This window comes from Octodon degus, unplaced genomic scaffold (genome assembly GCF_000260255.1).
Source record: "Octodon degus isolate 3935 unplaced genomic scaffold, OctDeg1.0 scaffold00006, whole genome shotgun sequence".
Taxonomy (NCBI): Eukaryota; Metazoa; Chordata; class Mammalia; order Rodentia; family Octodontidae; genus Octodon; species Octodon degus.
In genome coordinates, this window is record NW_004524582.1 from 33,716,084 (window position 1) to 33,733,820 (window position 17,737).

The 17,737-nt window shown below is 48.9% G+C and overlaps 2 protein-coding genes across 5 annotated transcripts in view; one reads left to right on the plus strand and one right to left on the minus strand.

The window, feature by feature from the left end:
- Tmem175 (transmembrane protein 175) overlaps nt 1–6,404 on the minus strand; it is a 29,489-nt gene extending 23,085 nt beyond the window's left edge. The window contains exon 1 of the mRNA XM_004624694.2: nt 6,296–6,404. The gene's annotated coding sequence lies outside the window, so the exon portion shown is untranslated. The remainder of the gene's footprint in view (nt 1–6,295) is intronic.
- Nucleotides 6,405–6,610: 206 nt separating this feature from the next.
- Nucleotides 6,611–17,737, plus strand: part of Gak (cyclin G associated kinase) — a 43,566-nt gene continuing 32,439 nt past the window's right edge. For 2 of the 4 annotated variants that reach the window (XM_004624636.2, XM_023700478.1), the window contains exons 1-5: nt 6,611–6,876; nt 10,607–10,668; nt 11,402–11,461; nt 12,211–12,325; nt 17,213–17,355. In XM_004624636.2, coding sequence (XP_004624693.1) covers nt 6,732–6,876; nt 10,607–10,668; nt 11,402–11,461; nt 12,211–12,325; nt 17,213–17,355 — 525 coding nt within the window. In that variant the 5' untranslated portion in view covers nt 6,611–6,731. Of the gene's footprint in view, nt 6,877–10,020; nt 10,090–10,606; nt 10,669–11,401; nt 11,462–12,210; nt 12,326–17,212; nt 17,356–17,737 lie in introns of those variants that run through there. The other 2 variants (XM_023700469.1, XM_023700486.1) reach the window with 2 other exon arrangements.

A 17,737-nucleotide genomic window follows, 5' to 3' on the forward strand; every position in this document is an offset into this window, starting at 1 on the left:
CGCGGTCCCTGTGCTTTGCTAAACTTGCTCTAAGTAGGTGCTTTAGACCACTGAGCCATCTCACCAGCCCCTTGTCTGTTAACATCCTATACAGATTTAAATATTAGAATATCCATAGTTATCAGAAAATAACAGTTCTATTCCATGTCAAAGGTGTTTGCTATTCAGATAGATAGTAATGTTGAGCTTACTGCCTCCATTACAGGATGTTATTAAGCTTCTCTTCTGGATGTTTAACAATTAAAGTTTGGAGACCTAGCACTAGAGAGATAGACAGGCTAAAAGGATAACCAGTATTTTGGTCCTAGCCCTTCAAGGTCAATGAGGACTCAGGACTTAAAGAGAACCTCTGCTGTGACATCCTGTAACTCAGCTGCATCCCAAATTTTCTGATCAAGGAGATTATGGGGTCACCGAGGAAAGAGATCGATGATGTAGAGTGTGCCCAAGGACAGTCACCTAGAGAGAGCACATTGGTCAAGCAATGGCTTCAACTCATCCAGATGACTGACAATAACAGAAATTCTAAGAGGTGCTGTACATGGTTCCAAAGTAAATCCTGAAGAGATTAACTGATCTTGTCAGATAGCAAAAGTTAAATTTGTATTTATACAGGCGTTGCTTTAACTTGGTCTTAACCGTCCAGCAGAAGAGTGTAACCACAAGATGTGACAAGCAATGCTGTATGAATATGCTAAGCTGTAAAAGGCACAAGTCACTAACAACTTCTGACAATTACTAACTGTATAGATAAATTACTACTATTGTGGACTACTGTACGACGTAGGGTTACTGTGCTGAATTCAAATACCAAAAATCTTTGGACTGGCATCAAGTATGAAAAGGTCTTCTAACGGGTTCTCCAAATACAGCTTTTCCAACTGCAACAGAACACCCATGACACCACAAAACAAAAAAGGGGGATATGGTGGAAGCTACGGAAGCTGGAAAATTGGTCAAATGTGTGAAAGCAGGACTAGGCCTCACTGCCTAAAGCAGTCAAGCTAACTCAGTACTGAGATAAGTATTCTGACCAGTTAATGTTGGCTATTAGTCACTAGGAAACCTTGTGTCACATGTTACTAACTTCGCAAAGGTATAGATGTCCATATTGTTGCTAGGGGGAGGCAGACAGGCCACCACCTCACCCAGCTCGTCTTCTTGTCTATCTTTTCCTCATTCCTGCCGTCATGTTACCACAGGTACCACAGACCACACTGGAAGACCAACAGACCCCTATAACAACGGTGGGCAGTGCCAAGGCTAAAGAGCCCTGACACAACCATGTCGTTTCAAACTAAAGTTACTGGGACGGGGAGATGGCTCAGTGCAGGGTCCTGAGTTCAATCCCTGGTACCAAAACAAACAAACAAAAGAACCCTAAAGTTACTTCCAACCCACCTTATTACACTGGCTACAATTTCCAATGCAATACTGAGTAGAGCTGGTCACAGCAGACAGCCTTGGTTTCCTCCTAATCTTACGGTTAAAACAGTCTTTCTTTATTGTGTATGAGGGCAGCTATAAGTTATTCATAGACACCCTTACCGTGTTGAGGAAGTGTAGTTTCACTCCTACTTGGCTGTTTTGAACTCAGGAATGGATATGCTGGATTTTAGCAAATGTCTTTTAAAATGTCTTGAGGATCCATTTTATTTTTTGGTCCTTTTGACAAGGAATCTCACTTTGTAGCCTAGGCTGGCCTCAAACTTTTAGTGATTCTCCTGCCTCAGCCTCCTGAGTGTCAGGATTACAGATGTGCATCACCACATCTTTTTCACTCTTAATGGTGAACTGCACTGGTAATTTTTCAAATACAAAGCCAACTTTGCATTCCTGGGACAAATCCCAATTGGTTATTACACTTTTTATGCACAAACTGAACATTTTTAACATCTAGAATGTTTGGAACCAGAACTGCTTCAGATTTGAGTATTTCAGATTTTGGAATATTTGCATATATTTTATCAGTTAAGCAGTTGAAACTCAAAGTTTAAGACTTTGGAGCATTTTGTGTGTGTGTATATGATATCATATATGTTATATATTATTATTTTTTTTAAAAAAAAGTTTTTATTTTTTTTAATTTATTTTTTTAATTAATTTTAAACATTTATTTATTTATTGTGTGTGTGTGCGTGTGTGTGTGTGTGTGTGTGTGCCAGCTCAACCCACCAGGGGGCAGGTCTGGCTGGCATGTGGTGCTGGGGGATCGAACCGCGGTCCCTATGCTTTCCCAAGCTTGTTCCAAGTAGGTGCTTTAGACCACTGAGCCATCTCGCCAGCCAATGTTATATATTATTTATATATATATTTTAAAATGTATTTAGTCATTACAGGATCTCACCACACAGCTTGTACTCACAGTGATCCTCCTGCTCTTAGCCTCCCCAGTGCTGGGACCAGGCATATGCCACTACTTCCAGACTCTGTGGCTGGCTCAGCCTGCCCTGGGCGTGAGCCCAGCACGTGCTGGGGATTGAGCTGCAGTATCTGCCCCTGCCTAAGCTTGTCTAAGCAGGTGCCCCGGTCTGCTTGAACCACCTTGCTGACTCATGTATATTTGGATTAGGGATGCTCAACCTATGGCGTTGGATTCTACTAGCTAAAAAATATTTTATTTTATTTTGCGGAACCGGGGATTGAACTTGCGCTTGCCAGGCAAGCACTTATTCTACTGAGCTAACTCCCTGGCCCTAAAAAATATTTTAGAAGAAAATTTGTTATCTATGTTCATGAAAATGACAGTGTGTAGTTTTCTTACAATTTAATCCTGTTACAATATCAAAATAATGCTATTGGGAGTGAGGAGGGAAAGTATTTCCTTCCTTCAATTTTCTGTAAAAGTTTATGTAGGACTAGGGGCCAGGGAGTTGGCTCAGTGGTATAAGTACCTGCCTGGCAAGCACAAGGTCTTGAGTTCAATCCCCAGTGCCACCAAAAAAACAAAAAAGAGAGAAAAAAGTTTATGTAGGACTGACATTGTTTTTTAAATATTTGGTGGTATTTCCAGGGGAGAATCTGAAGTCTGGAGTGTTCAAGTAAAGAGTTGTAACTATTAATTTAATGCTTAGTAGGTAGAGAGATTTTTCAGGTTACTATTTCTTTTTGAATGAGCTTGAGTAAGCTGAAGTAGTTTATGCTTTCAACGAATCAGTTCATTTAGCCTAAGTTGTTGAATTTATTGACAGAATGTCACTAAAACATTCTATCTTCTCAGTAGTGTCAAATCTCATCCCCAGTAGGTAATTTTTGTCTTTTGTATTTCTTTTTTTTTTTTTTTTTATTTAGTTATTTATGAGAGAGAGAGAGAGAGAGAGAGAGAGTGTGTGGTGTGTGTGTGTGGCCAGCTCAGCCCACCAGGGGGCGGGGCTGGCTGGCATGTGGTGCTGGGGGATCGAACCGTGGTCCCTGATGCTTTGCTAAGCTTGTTCTAAGTAGGTGCTCTAGACCACTGAGCCATCTCTCCAGCCCCTGTCTTTTGTATTTCTACTCAATGTGACCAGACTTTTCAGTGTTATTCATCACAAGGAATTAGCTGTTTCACTGGTTTTTTTTTCTTTTCTACTTCACTGAATTGCACTTTTATCACACCTTTTTTTTTTTTTTTTTTTAAATCACACCCTTTCTTACACTTACTTTGAACTTCATTACCTTCATTAGAACATTCATCACTGGGCCAGGGAGATAGCTCAATAGAATAAGTGCTTGGCTGGCAAGTGCTAGGTCCTGAGTTCAATCCGCGGTACAGGGAAAAAAAAACAGCCACCAACCACTCATCACTGATATGAGACCTACTTCTAGTAATGAGTTAATAGCATCTCGCAATTTTGAAATGTCATATTTTAATTTTCATCCAGTTCCAAATACTATTTTCCCTTTTAATGTCATCATTGAACCACAGGGAATTTATATGTGCGCTCTCAATTCCCAAGTATTCAAAGGCTTTCTGTTATTAAATTCTAATTTAATTTATTGTGGTCAGGGAATATACTTGATAGCACCAACTGTGACCTAGCCTAGTAAATGTTCTTTATGCTCTGGATTCAAATGTGTATTCCACTGTCATTGTAGAACTGTTCTACAACCGTTTATTAGTTCAAGTTGGCTGACAATGTTTGGGTCTACTCAGTGACTTTCTAGGTCCCTTCATATCATTTATTTGTTTTCAGAGTCAGTGTCTCCCTGTATAGTTCAGGATGGCCTTGAATTCATTATGTAGCCAGTCTGGCCTCCCACACTTGGTGATCTTCTTGTCTCAACCTTCCAAGTGCAACACTATACCTGGCTCTATCATATCATTTTTTTTAATTAAAATTTTTAAAAAATATTTTATTTGTTACAAGGTCTCGCTATGCAGCTTGGACTCATATGATTCTGTCTCAGCCTGCCAGTACTGGGATTACACGTGTGCCACCACACCTGATTTTGGTGGCCAGCATGACATGTGGTACTGGGGATCAAAGCTGGGTCCTTACGCTTGCCACGGAGGCACTTAAGGCTTCCAAGCTATCCCCCAGCCCACGTACCATTTACTGAGAAAAGAATATGCTCCAACTCTATCAACCTTCAACTATAATTATGACATCTATTTCTCCTTGCAGTTCTATTAGTTTTTGTTTTGTGTATTGTAAAATTTTGTTAGGTGCTTTATCTAGGATTGGTATATTTTTTGGATGAATTCATCATTATGAAATAAAGTGGATAATGTCCTTTGCCCTCACATCTACTACAGGGGAATCAAGTCCAGAGATTCAGTTTCACATACATGTGTACAAGTGAAGTATCTTAAGAGTTCAATAAAGAAGACTGGAGATGAAGACATTTTGGTTAAGATGGTGTTAATATGCATTTACTTTTGTTTTTTAAAAATACATTTAGTACAGGGTCTACAGGGTCTCACTACACAGAGCGGGCCATTTGTACTCCTAGCGATCCTCCTGTTTTCAGTCTCCCAGGCCCTGGGATTACAGGCATGTGCCACCACGTTCAGTCTCAATCGTTGTCTCAGCATGCCCTAGGCGTAGGGCCAGCACAGTACGCTGGGATTGAACCCTGGCCCTGGGTCTGCCTAAGCAGGTGCTTTAATCCGCTGAACTATCTGCCCTCCCCCCACCTTTTTTTTTTTTTTGCCTTTTTGAGACAGGATCTCACTAAGCAGGTGAGGCTAGCCTTGGGCTCACTTCTCCAGGCTGGTCTTGAACTTGCAACAATCCTCCTGCCTCAATCTCCCACGTGCTGGGATTACAGGCTTGCACTACCAAGTCCTGCTGCAATGCCAGCAAAAGTGCTCTATAAATATTTATGAAAATGTCTGAGTAGATTCCAAAGTAACTATGGCACTCAGAAACCTCCACGTGGCCCTAGGTCATGCAGTACAAGTTCATAGCCTAAAACTTTATAGCGCTTTCTAGTGAGTTATTCAGGTTTCTCCCAACAGCTGGTTTAGGGCTCTTCCACTGTATAAACCTTAGGGTTTCTGCGTCCTGTCACTTTTAGCGGATGCATTCTTTTCCCTGTCAGAAACCATTAGTTACCAGAATTCCCTGTTTCATTCCAATAAACACAGAAAGTAACCTGCAACTGCAAGGCATTTTTCCTCCTTCCCTCATTAAAAAAAAAAAAAAAAACTTTTTCCCATGCGGAAAGCAAGCCCCTAGCGCACGCGCGAATGCCCTTGCACGCCCACTTGAGTGGCCTCCCGCACTTCCGCGCGCCGGCGAGCCGTCCAGCGCTCTACCTCCCATCCTCGGACACAGGGCCCTCTAGCCCCACTCTTCTCCACACGGCTCCTCTCAGTCACCTCCACGTGCCGTCTGGGCCTCACCGGCACTTTCCTTCTCCACTCCACCGCTCAGCTCAAACTTTCTTCGTAAGCGCCTGATGCACATCTTCTATGCTTTTTAAATCTATTTCTAAAGACAGCAGGTGTTAACTTGCCTCAAGAGGCATTTTTTTAAGTGTGAAACCCTGAGAGGTTAAGATGACCACAACTGGGTTTTAGGGTCCGCTCTGCACAAGGGGGCCGGGGCGGCAGGCACAGGGCTGCTCGTACCTGGAGGGGCAGCTCTGGGTGGCCGGTGCACGCAGGGCCCAGGACCCTGTATAGCTAGGTAGGAGTCTGCAGCACAGGCTAGCGAGCTGGCCTTGTGGCGCTTAAACTTGCAGCCTTTCAACAGCAGCGACGAGCTTATTTTGGGCCCCCATCCTGGGCGGGCTCAGAAGTAAACCCCTGGGCGCGGTCCTCCCGGTGACCCGCGTGGGACGCCCTCGGGCTGTTAAGACCTCGCTTTACCTTGGGGCGTCAGCGCCAGCGGCCTCGGCTCAGGCACTGTGCAGCACGGCCGGGCGGAGGCGGCAGTTGAGCAGCGCTGCGCGCCCAACGCCTCGACGAGGGGAGAGCGCCCAGGCCGGCGGCGCGATCCAGGCCGGCGGGACCTCGAGGAGGGGAGGGCGCCCAGGCCGGCGGCGCGACCCAGCGACCTGCGTCCGCAGCGGGCCGAGCGAGGCCGACGGATGCCAGGCGCGCGCCGCGCGGCCGCAGCGAGTGACGCACTTCCGCCTGCCGCGCCGCGCCGAGCTCGCGGTCCGACGTCACGGCGCGGGCGGAAGATGGCGGCGCGGCCAGCCCGGCGCCGCTGATCCGGCCGAGCGGAGTCGGAGCCCAGCTCTGGCCCCGGCCCGGCCCGGCCCGGCCCGGCCAGCTTCCCCTGTCCTGAGCAGCCGTCGCCATGTCCCTGTTGCAGTCCGCGCTCGACTTCCTGGCGGGTCCCGGCGCCCTGGGTGGAGCTGCCGGCCGCGACCAGAGCGACTTCGTGGGGCAGACTGTGGAGCTGGGCGAGCTGCGCCTGCGAGTGCGGCGAGTCCTGGCGGAGGGTGAGGCCCGCGCCGGGCGGGAGGGCAGCCCGGGTCACCGGTGGCGGCGCGGGGCGGGTCAGGACCAGGACGGCCCCGCCGTCAGCGAGAGCCAGGTCGCTGTCGGGGTTAGGTCGCGTCCGGCAGGGTCGCCACTGTGCGCGGGGGTCGCGTCGGGTGGGAGGGAGGTCCTTGTCAGTGGGGTCCGCGTCCGGAGGGTCGGCTCGGGGAGAAGGGCCGCCGTTGCCAGGGCAGGGATGGGGCAGCGAGGCAGGACTTCCACAGCCAGGGTGTGCAGGCGCCTCCGCTGTCCGAAGCAGAGGCCGCGCCCGTAGGCGTGCAGAGAAGGGGCGCAGAAGGCCTCGGTTGGCGTCTAGAGGGGAGCAGAGCTCGAGGGCAGGCTGTGCACGTGGGTCTTCACACCACACCCAGCAGTGCTGTGCACCAGGGGTCAGGCCGGACTTGTGGCTGTCGGGACTGGCTCGCGAATTCTGGGGTGCCGCACACAGCGCTGAGGCGCTGGGAGTTCTGCTGTCCCCCGTGAGGGCCGAGGTTGGACAGCGCTGGGTCTCACAGTGCCGATTTCTCTTCCGACATCCGGTGGCCGTGGCTCCTGTAGAGACTTGCAGGATAGACCATCAGCTGTGTGTCCTGGGGTGCCTTTTGCCAGATTTATTTGTGCTTCCTGAATGTTCTCTACCTTCCTCACACTGATTGTTGGTGTGCGTGGAGTTTCCATTTCTGGGCTTTCCTTGCCTTTGTCTAAAGGTGCCCAGAATTACCTCTCCATGTGTGAAGCTTATGGGTGAAAAACACTTGTGTTCTGCTCTCTTTGTGTGGGGAGAAAGTGAGGCCCTGCTTAGAGCTGCTAGTTCTTGGGGCTGGGGGATCTGCCACAACATTCTGGTGTCCTTTTTTTTTTTTTTTTTTTTGTAATTTAGGGAAGGATCTACAGGGTGTTCAGGGTCTCACTGCCAGATAGGACTCGTAGTGATCCACCTGTTTACAGCCTCCCAAGCCCTGGGATTACAGGCGCCCGCCACCACACCCGTCTCAACTGCTGTCTCTATACCCTGGGGGTGCAGCCAGCATAGCAGGCCTGGGAATCGCACCCCTACCCCTGCTCCTGCTTAGGCACTTTAGTCCACTGAGCTATCTGGCTGGCCCTCACATACTTTTTTCTACTGTGTCATAAGCAGATTTGGGGGTGTGATTTAATGAGAAAGAGTGGGGGTGTTCTGCAAGGCAGAAAGCCTTTGCTGTTCAGGCAGCACCCGGATGCAGAACAAGGAAGTGTGTAAGCTGTGGAAGGGCAGAGGAGCTTGTTCCCTTTGTGCTCTGGGTGAGCCAGGAGAAGAGAATAACTCAAACAATTATGAACCAGATTTCCTCCTTTGACTTAGTTATTCGAAGCCGCTTTCTGAACTGAAACAGAGTAGGAAATCTAGTGTTCTACATAAACATTTAAACAAGCTTCAGTACTTCTGAGGCAACTGTGTTTCTCTGTTGCCACAGATAGAGGGCGCTTCCTTGTTCAGGACAGGCAGGGAAGACTTGGTACTGACTGACCAATGCAGAGCTGTTGGGAAGTCAGGACTCACCGAAGTGGGAGAGTCTCTGTTTAGGGCCAGGATTCCCTGTCTGGGTGTCAACAGGGTGCATTTAGATTGACTTCAAAAGCAGATTAGTAGGTAATCGCAGTGCACTGGCATTGTCGCCTATCCCCCTTCCACATGCCTAAGAGTCCTGGTCTTGAAGATTTTCTTCCATGTTTGTCCTACAGCTTTATGGTCTTGCATTTATACATTTATGTCCATGGCCAGCCATCATTATATAGTTGATATATGATTAACTTTTTAAGAAATTGTTAAGATTTCCCTTAGTGGCTGTGTCTTTTGACATTTCCACAAGTAGTGGGAATACATTTCAGTTGTTCCTCCTAAACAACAGTTGATCTGGTGAGTTTTAAAAATTTTAGACATTCTGATGCTTAAATATCTTGTTTAAATTTGCATTTCTCTAATGATAATGGTGAAATATCTTGCTATGTGTTTAACTGCCCCAGTGTATCTTTGTTGATGTGTCTATTTTTTGTTGTTGATAGGTTTTTTCAGCAGCACAGTAAAGAGATAGGAAAGATAAAAGAAGACTTTCTTAACTCCAGAGACATGGAGAGGATCGAGGGCAGCTGGGGCAGAGCCTTTAGATCTTCTATGGACTTTGCTGGGGTGGCGTTGGAGGGGGTTGTTTAGAAACAGCTGAGGAGCTGACTGGGGTCTTCCTGTGGAGGTGGGAAAGGTGAAAGGAAATAGGGAAGGGGGTCTCTGGGAAGGTGAGCTGTTGTTTCAGGGGTTTCAGCCATGTGAGATGACCACCATAATAATGAAGTAATCCATACTAGTGCCCGAAGTTGGTGGATGGACTCCATGTCTCCGTGCATTCACAACAGCAGCCGCACTTCCACAGCGGGCAGAAAGGCTCACTGTAGGACAGTCTATCACAGTCCACTCACCCCACCACCTTAGTTAGCTATCACTCAAGAGACACTCCAGCCTACTGACTCCTCCATATGCAGCAGCTCAGCTGTTTCTACACATCCCCTCCAGCCCCACCCTGGCAAAGTCCAGAAAAGTCTCTGCTTTCTATCTCGGGCCAGAGGACCTGCCCCAGCTGCCCGTGATCCTCTCGTGTCTTTGGAGTAAAGGCTTCTTTTATCTTTTCTATCTCTTCACTATGCTGCCGAAAAACCTATCATTGTTCATTGAAATTTTTGTTACTGCATTTGGGATTTATATTTTCTGGATAGAAGTCCTTTATCAGATAAATGATTTGCAAACCTAATTAGTGGATCGTCTTATTCTTTGGTTAGTATATTTGCAAGAAAATCTTTTTAGATACAGTTCATTTTTTTTTAATGGATGATGCTTCTGTGCTTATGTCTAAGAAATCTCTGCCTATTTTGATGGTATAAAAATATAATTGATTTTTTGTCTTGCTTTTATATCCTGCAACCTTCCTAAATTTACTTATTAGTTATAGTAGCTGTTCTTTTGAGATTTCACCAGATTTTCCATGCAGGTGATCATGTTACCTGAAAATAAGAATGCTTTTGCTGCTTCTTGTGATCTGAATGCCTCTCATTCTTTTCATCTGATTATACTGAAGTATGACACCAAGTGACAAGAACACAGCCCTTCCTTGCACCTGGCCTTTGCGGGGTGCAAAGCATGCTAGGTAGGATACTCCTTTTGTTGTATGTGGATGCTCTCTAATCCGAATTTGGTGACAGGTTAAAATTTAACAATGTGATTTTCTACTTGGAGAACACTAGAAAAAGTTTAGCAAAGGCTGGGCATGTTGGCGCATCGCGTACCCGTGATCCCAGCATTTGGGAGGCTAAAGCATGAGAATCACAAATTCAAGGCCAGCCTAGGTTACACAGTGAGATTCTGTCTTAAGAAAAATATTTGGTGAGTCAAGTCTTAAATCTGTCTGGTAAAATCTCAGAAGAGCTGCTGTTTTCAGAGTACTGGCTTTTGATTTGGCTGATTTCCCCCACACTGCTCCTTTGCTGATTGGCCTGAGTCTGTCTTTCCCATCATGTCAATGGCATTGGCGAGTAAACTGGGCTGCATTTCTTTGTGGGAAACAGTTTTTGTCTGTGGCCCCAAGGGTAGTGTGTGTTTTGTTTAGTAAAGATATTTTTATGCTCAAATTATAGTACTGAACTGATATACAATTTTATTTTTAGGAGGATTTGCATTTGTGTATGAAGCTCAAGATCTGGGAAGTGGCAGAGAGTATGCATTAAAGGTAAAAGAGAATAGCTGGACACTGTGTGTGGGGGGTTGGTTTATTTATAGGTATCTCTAGGATTGTTTTCCAAGATGAGTCCTTGTTACTCATTTTGTATCTGCTGTATAATTCATCTGCCTGTTTTCTGTCTCCAGTTTGAGTTGAGGATACCCTCGAGCTATTCCTATCCGATGGGGCTGGGAGGACTAGTCAGCCTTGGGGGCACGGTGAGGTTGACCTCACTGGGGCGGGGGGGGGGGGTCACAGCCCCTTGGTTCCATATGGCAGAATAAGGGTCTAGGAATATGAGGAATTCAGTGGCCACTCGTGTAGGGTTTGTGCCCACAGAGCATGCATGGATAGGGGTCATTGTGGGCTGGGAGAGGTCTCCATGACCTGGGTGTAGGGCGGGATATCTCTGCTGTTTTCCTGGGACACAGTTACAGGCCCAGCTCACTGGTGGACCCTGAGGGCCTGACCTTGGCCTCTGCCTGGTGGTTCCTCTTGCTGTCCTTGTCTGTCTTGTTTCACTATGGCTCCTATTTCTACTTTCTCTTGTGTTCTTGCCTTATGGGAGTTGTTCAGGAGTCTTTAAGCTTCTGTCAGGTCAGATTTTAAAATGTAGCTAAACGGGTTGTGTGCTGTCAGATGCAGTGCTTTTTCTTTTCTTGGGTATTTGTCTAAGATAAGCCATCGTGTAAAGTGCAAGGTAAATGACCTTCAACCTGTCTCATGTGCTATGCCCCAACAGCGGTTACTATCCAATGAAGAAGAAAAGAACAGAGCCATCATTCAGGAAGTTTGCTTCTTGGTATCCTTTTTCTGGGCCTGCGGGCTGGTGCTGTCACTTAGGGAGGCACTGACCTGCATCAGACTGTGACCCCCAACCGCCAGAATCTGCTTGGTGTCATTCTGCATATGTTAAAATTGGTCTTTTGCCTTTACCAGATTTCTTATAGACCATTTCCAGGTCTACAAGACCTGTTTTGTACTCCCTGAGTTGTACTAAAATATTCAGAGATACTGGGAAAGGGGTTGCTGTTCCTACCCCACAGATCACCATGCCTGGGAGTGCTTTGCCCTGCCCCATCTGTCTGAAGGCCTGAGTGAAGGCTGTGGACAGCTATGGTGCCAGTAGGTCCCATGTGGCCTTCTGTTCAGTGCCTGCCTCGTAGATGGTGGGGCTGTGGGCTCTTCCTGCTCTCTACTGCCATGCATGTCTTCCTGGACTGGGGCCTCACATTCCTGGATCTGCTTCTTGCTCTAAGCTTTGCTTGCTCAGAAGATGTGGTAGCTGCCCAGCTGTGGGTAGTGTGGACGTGGTAACGCAACCCCCTGCTGTGGCACCATAGTGCCTCTGCCTGGCTGCGTGTCACTTTCTCCACTCCTTTTTTCTGCATCCTTAGCTTCTCGTGGCCCCACATAGCTGTCCTCATCTTCCTGCTCTGCTGAGATGTGAGGCACTCCAGGTGTTACTGGTCTCTCAGTGATTTGTATGTACTGAGTACACAGAATTGTTGCTGTGTTTGTGTGTGTTCTCCTTTGACAAAGTATCTACAGAAAAAACTCTCTGGTCACCCCAACATCGTCCAGTTCTGCTCTGCAGCATCCATAGGCAAAGAGGAATCTGACACGGGGCAAGCGGAGTTCCTGCTGCTCACAGAGCTCTGCAGAGGTAAAGTACTTCTGGAGCGTAGGGTGCTGCTGTCTGTGTGTATACTTTGCTGTAATCTGCTCCCAGGGTCCTCTCAGAAGGCTCTGGTCTCAGCTAAAAGGACAGACCAGTCTGTCTGGCGATCTGAGTCACCTGGAACAGACTTAGCTATGTCCCTCTCCAGATTGCAGGCCCTGGAGGAGCAGGCTCACATGTCTTCCCAATGGCAGAGTGGGCTGGCACGCAAGAGGCATTCAGTGAGCAGATGAGGAAAGGGAGGGGGACTGTAGTCACAGGCTCACTGTGGCTGCTTTCTACCCTTAGCAAAGTGAGGGCCCTTTAGAGGGAAGGTGACCTCAAGGTCAAACCCAAGAAAGCATCAGGACAGGGAGAGACCGGTCATTGGGAAAGCCCTTGCAGAGTGCTTTGGGATCAGGGCGGTTGTCTGGTTGTCCAGGGGTGCTGCTGAGCCTGTGGCTCTGGCTGTGCAGTGGAGCTAGGACTTGGGGGTGGGGTGGCTCCCTCACATTCAGCTTAGCTGCAGAGCATCTGCCGGGGGCCGAGTGTCTGCTGGGGCTGAGCTCTGTCTCAGGACCTGTATTCCTGAGAGGAAGCTCTTCTCCAGGGCCATGGCACAGTGCCTATTTGAATGGTTGTCACTGGAGCAGTGAGTATAGGGAGAAGAGGCCCCACAGGAGCAGTGAGGGAGAGTGAGGCAGGAAGCTCATGAAAAGCAGTTTGCCCTGTGAGAGATGCTGCCCACAGGGCACAAGACAAACTGTTCTGATAGCCAGCATGGGCAGAGAGTGATGGGAACTAGTGGAAAATAGGAGGCTGGAGTATAAGTAGACAGCAGGGGCAAGAGGTGGACATGGTGGGGCAGCGTAGCTCAGGGAAGGGCGTGCATGTGCAGGTGGGGCTGGGAGCTGAGTGGAGAGTGGGTGGGCAGGCAGGCAGGTGGCGATGTCTGTAGGACTGGCACAGGCAGAAGGCGGGGGAGCAGACTGGGGAATACTAGGAGCTGGCCGCCCTGTCGGGAAGGGCTCTTCCCTGCTGTGTCGTCATCTGTGTTTCCCGGGCCCCTTGCTCACTGAAGACCAGACGGCTGTGGTCCCAATGACCCCGCTCTGTGTGGTGAAGAGTTCGTTGACGTGGCTGGGACCATGGTGCCCTAACTCCACACAGTGACCCTGGCATGGGTTTTTTCCCCTCGACTCATTCTAAAGTTTTAAACCTACAGAGAACTTAGAAGCGGTGCAGTAGGCACACCAGATTCTCTTTTATATCGTGATTCTCGGTGTGTTACCCCCTTCCGTGGTGTTCTTGCTGAATTATTTAAAGAGAAATTGCAGGAAGCAAGTCCCGAGATCCTTTTTCTCATATGTGGACTGACTACTGTCCCAGATTTGTCCCTAAGGAAATCGTCATAATCTGTAGCCGTCTCCAGTGTGTTGGTCATGCAGCACTGCGCAGCTCCTGTGCTGTGGTCAGTTGTGAGTCTACCTATGTCCTTTTTGTTCTGAGTAATACTTCTCCCAGCTGCTCTGTCAGGTGCATGGTGCCTGGAAACCGGTTCTGAGGCCTGGGCTGTCCCCATGAGCAGGGAGGATGCTAGCCCTGTTCAGCTTCCTGGGGTGTTCCCCTTCCTGGGTGTCAGTTGTTACTGTGATTTTCAGTTACAGAAGAACATGTGCTGAATGAAAAAACAGATGATATAGAGTTGAATAGATGCTATAAATCTTGTGTTTATTTTGGAGGGTTTAGTTCTGGTTTTGTTTGAGACTGATCTCACTGTGTAACCAGGCTGCCCTTTAATTACCTGTGTAGCCCAGGCCACCCTCTAACTTGCAGTCTTCCTGCTTCAGGCTCCCAGGTAGCTAGAATTACAAGCTTGTACCACTATGCCTGACTAGGGGTTTACTATATATACTTACTTTTTTTTTTTTTAATTTTTTTTATTTTTTATTTATGCGTGTGTGTGTGTGTGTGTGTGTGTGTGTGGCCAGCTCAGCTCAGCCCACCAGGGGGCGGGGGCTGGCTGGCATGTGGTGCTGGGGGATTGAACCGCGGTCACCTGTGCTTTAGCTAAGCTTGTTTTAAATAGGTGCTTTAGACCACTGAGCCATCTCACCAGCCCTATACTTACTTTTAAACATTTGATAAAATCGGACTTTTCATGCCCCTAGAATGTGCTGCTTATCCCCATGGGTACCTGAACCTAGGGACAGATCAGAGCCTCTGACAGGTGCAGCAAGACTGTGGAAGCTGTTCTGATGACCAGGATGGCTACTGATCCATTGAAGATGGGCTGGGTCATGGGTGATCCCCCACCAGGGACGAAGTGGGGTAGTGTGAAGTTCCATTATATCACTCAGGATGCCACAACATAAGCCCTATGAATTGTTTATGTCTATAGTGTTCCATTCTGTGTCGTTGGACCACAGTTGGCCATGGGTAACTGAAGCCTTGGAGGGTGGGCTGAGGTGAAGGACAGCTTCCTGCTCACTTCACCATGCTCACAGGCCAGGGTTCCTGAGACCAAGACATTGGTAACCCATATGTGCATTGCTGGAGCTGCTGAGCCTGTTTGTGGTGGAACAGATGGCAATCAGGGCGTGATTCTGCCCATCCTGAGCACTTTGGCCATGTGGGTTGGGGGGCCTCCTACCATCTATCATTTTCCCAGGTGCTGTTCAAAATGGGCCCCTTTTCCATCATTAGGAAAAGTCAGAAACTTTTGCACAAGTTGTGGAGGTTCTGGTCCTGGAGAGTTAGAGGTGGAACTGTCAAAAACAAGGGTCCATCACTGTGGTGTTCTGCACAGCAGAGCAGTGAAGGAGGCAGCAGGCGGGTGCAGGCTCAGTTGCTGTTCCTGGCCGGCAGTGAGGGGAGCAGAGGGTCCAGCTCTGCTGCCCAGGTACACTCTCCAAGGGAAGACACACTTCCTTTCGTGGTACCTGAGAGGCCTCATAAGGGTGCCTGGCCTGAGGGTCAGAGTGGGGATGCAGAACACTGGATCAGTGAGGCTGGGGAGTGCTGTGCAGCAGCAGGTCAGACTGAGAAGGCTTTGAGGCCAGACTCCTGCAGCAGAGCTGGGTGGCTGCTGTGTGTCTTCTGTACAAGGGCCCGAGGAGAAGGGAGAGCTCTTGGGCAGTTCCTACTTTCTGCTTTGCAGTATGGGAATGAAACTCAGGGCTTCATACATACTGGGCAAGTGCTCTAACATTGAGCTACATGTTGCCAGACCTGAATTTTTTACTTTTAAAAACAAACTCCTTAATTCTTCTCAAGAATGAGCCACTGAGGGGCCAGGGAGATGGCTCAGTGGAATAAGCACTTCCCTGGCAAGCACAAGGGCTTGAGTTCAATCCCTGGTTCCGCCAAAAAAAAAAAAAAAGAATGAGCCACTCAGCACAGCCAGGGTTACTGCCCCTGCTCTGGCCCCCAGGCCTGGTTCTCCTCCCCTGGGCCAAGCCGCCTCTTCCTGCGCCTGTTCCTCTTAAAGTCTCAATCTCTCGTGGCCGCTGCAGAGACTGGAACACGTTGGCTGAGGGGGAGGGGGGAAGGTTTGGAACCCCAGGTTGATAGCCAGGGTAAATCGGCTGGCAGGGCTTGGGGGCTTTCCAGCTGGGCACTGGGAGGGCATCCAGAACTGGTCTGGAATCCCTGCTATAGGTTTGCGCCTGGAGCTCCTGGTTTAAAGTTGCATTAGTAGAAGGCTTTGCTCTGAGCTGCAGGAGACCAGAGGCACACGAGCCTATGTTTTCTTTCTTCTAGAAGTTGCAGAGGCCTGGGGGTTACCAAGGCTGCTCTCACAGCACTAGCATCTTACTCTGGTACACTGTGAAGCTGCTGCTGGCCGTGCTTATGCAGGCCTGGAGACCCTGTGCTGTCCAGATGAAGCTGACAGGCTTGGAAGCCCAAGCTGTGGCAGGATAAAGATTGCACATTCAGATGAGGGGGATAGTGAAGCCCCTGGAAGGAGATGTGAGGTGTGAGGCCAGTGTACTTGGGCAGGGAGGAAATGTAGTCACCAGAGCAGTGGCTGTGATCTGCTGTAGTTTGGTGGCTGTGGCTGTGGTGTGGCCTTGGTCCTGGGCCAAGCAGGGCCTGGAGTGTGTTGATCAGAAGGCTCATTGGAGGCTGCTCTGTGGAGAGCAGGTACAGGGGCAGAGAACTAAGGCTAGGTTGGTTGTAGTTTGAAGAGGCTCCAGGCAACACCATGCTTGGGGCTACAGCTGTAACTGTGAAACCTGTGTGGAGTGGGGTGACTGAAGAACATACAGGCATACTTAGGGTGCCAACAGCATCCCAGTGCCTACACCCAAGTTCTCAGCCCTAGGCCTGGCAGAGCTGGTGGTCTAGCCTGGGATCCCTGGAGAGCAGTTGGATAGTGCCAGGCCCACTGCAGGTTTCGTGTTGTATGCACAGAGTCTGAGACACAGTATTAGCAGGTAGATACTGTCTGTACCTAAGGAGGGGCAGTGACCTTTACAGGGACACATAATTTGTTTGTCACCGTCATGGCAAGTGGTCTGTAATTACTCTTTTTGGCCCCATGAAGATGCAAGTCCTTGATCTTTCTCTGACCAACTACAGGGAGCTGTTTCTCTTGCTTGGGCCTCCACTGGAGGGCCTTGCTGTTTGTGCTGCTCCCAGACTACTCTGTGCTGGCTGCCTTTGACCCACACCCAGGGCTGCAGTGCCACCTGGTGCCCACAGACTTGCAGCAGTGGAGGGATGGAGAGGCAGATCCAGCTGTGCAGGCCAACTGGTCAGGCACCAACTGTAACTTGAGATAAGCCAGTGAGTGCAGGTCCTGTACCAGCAGAACCAGAACCTACCCCTGACCTGGAGGGCATGGCATTTTTCAGGCCCAGAGTGATTGAACTCAATTGTCTCTTTTAGGGCAGCTGGTAGAATTTCTAAAGAAAATTGAAGCTAAAGGTCCTCTGCCCTGTGACACCGTCCTGAAGATCTTCTACCAGACGTGCAGAGCTGTGCAGCACATGCACAGGCAGAAGCCGCCCATCATCCACAGAGACCTCAAGGTACTAGCCATGGGCACAGGTGCCCTCACGTCATTCCATGCCCTAAGCCCCCGGGCTGAGGCCTTGTGAGCGCCTCTGTCTGTTGAGCTCAGGCAGTCATCTTCCTGTGATGCTATTGCAGGGTGTGACCTCCTAGGGTGTGTGTAGGGGCTGCCCTTTACCCTTCTTAGGTCTCTGGTCCTACTACTTTGTCCTTGTCCTGCAGGGCCCCTGTCTGCAGTTGACTGGCAGTGTGATGGGGTGGGGATAACAAGCCTGCATGTTAGAAATTTACCTTTTCCGCAATAGAATGACAGTAGGGGCCAGTGAGATAGCTCAGAGGCTTAAAGTGCCTGCTTAGGCAAGCCTAGGGACCATAGTTTGATCCCTCTACCACATGCCA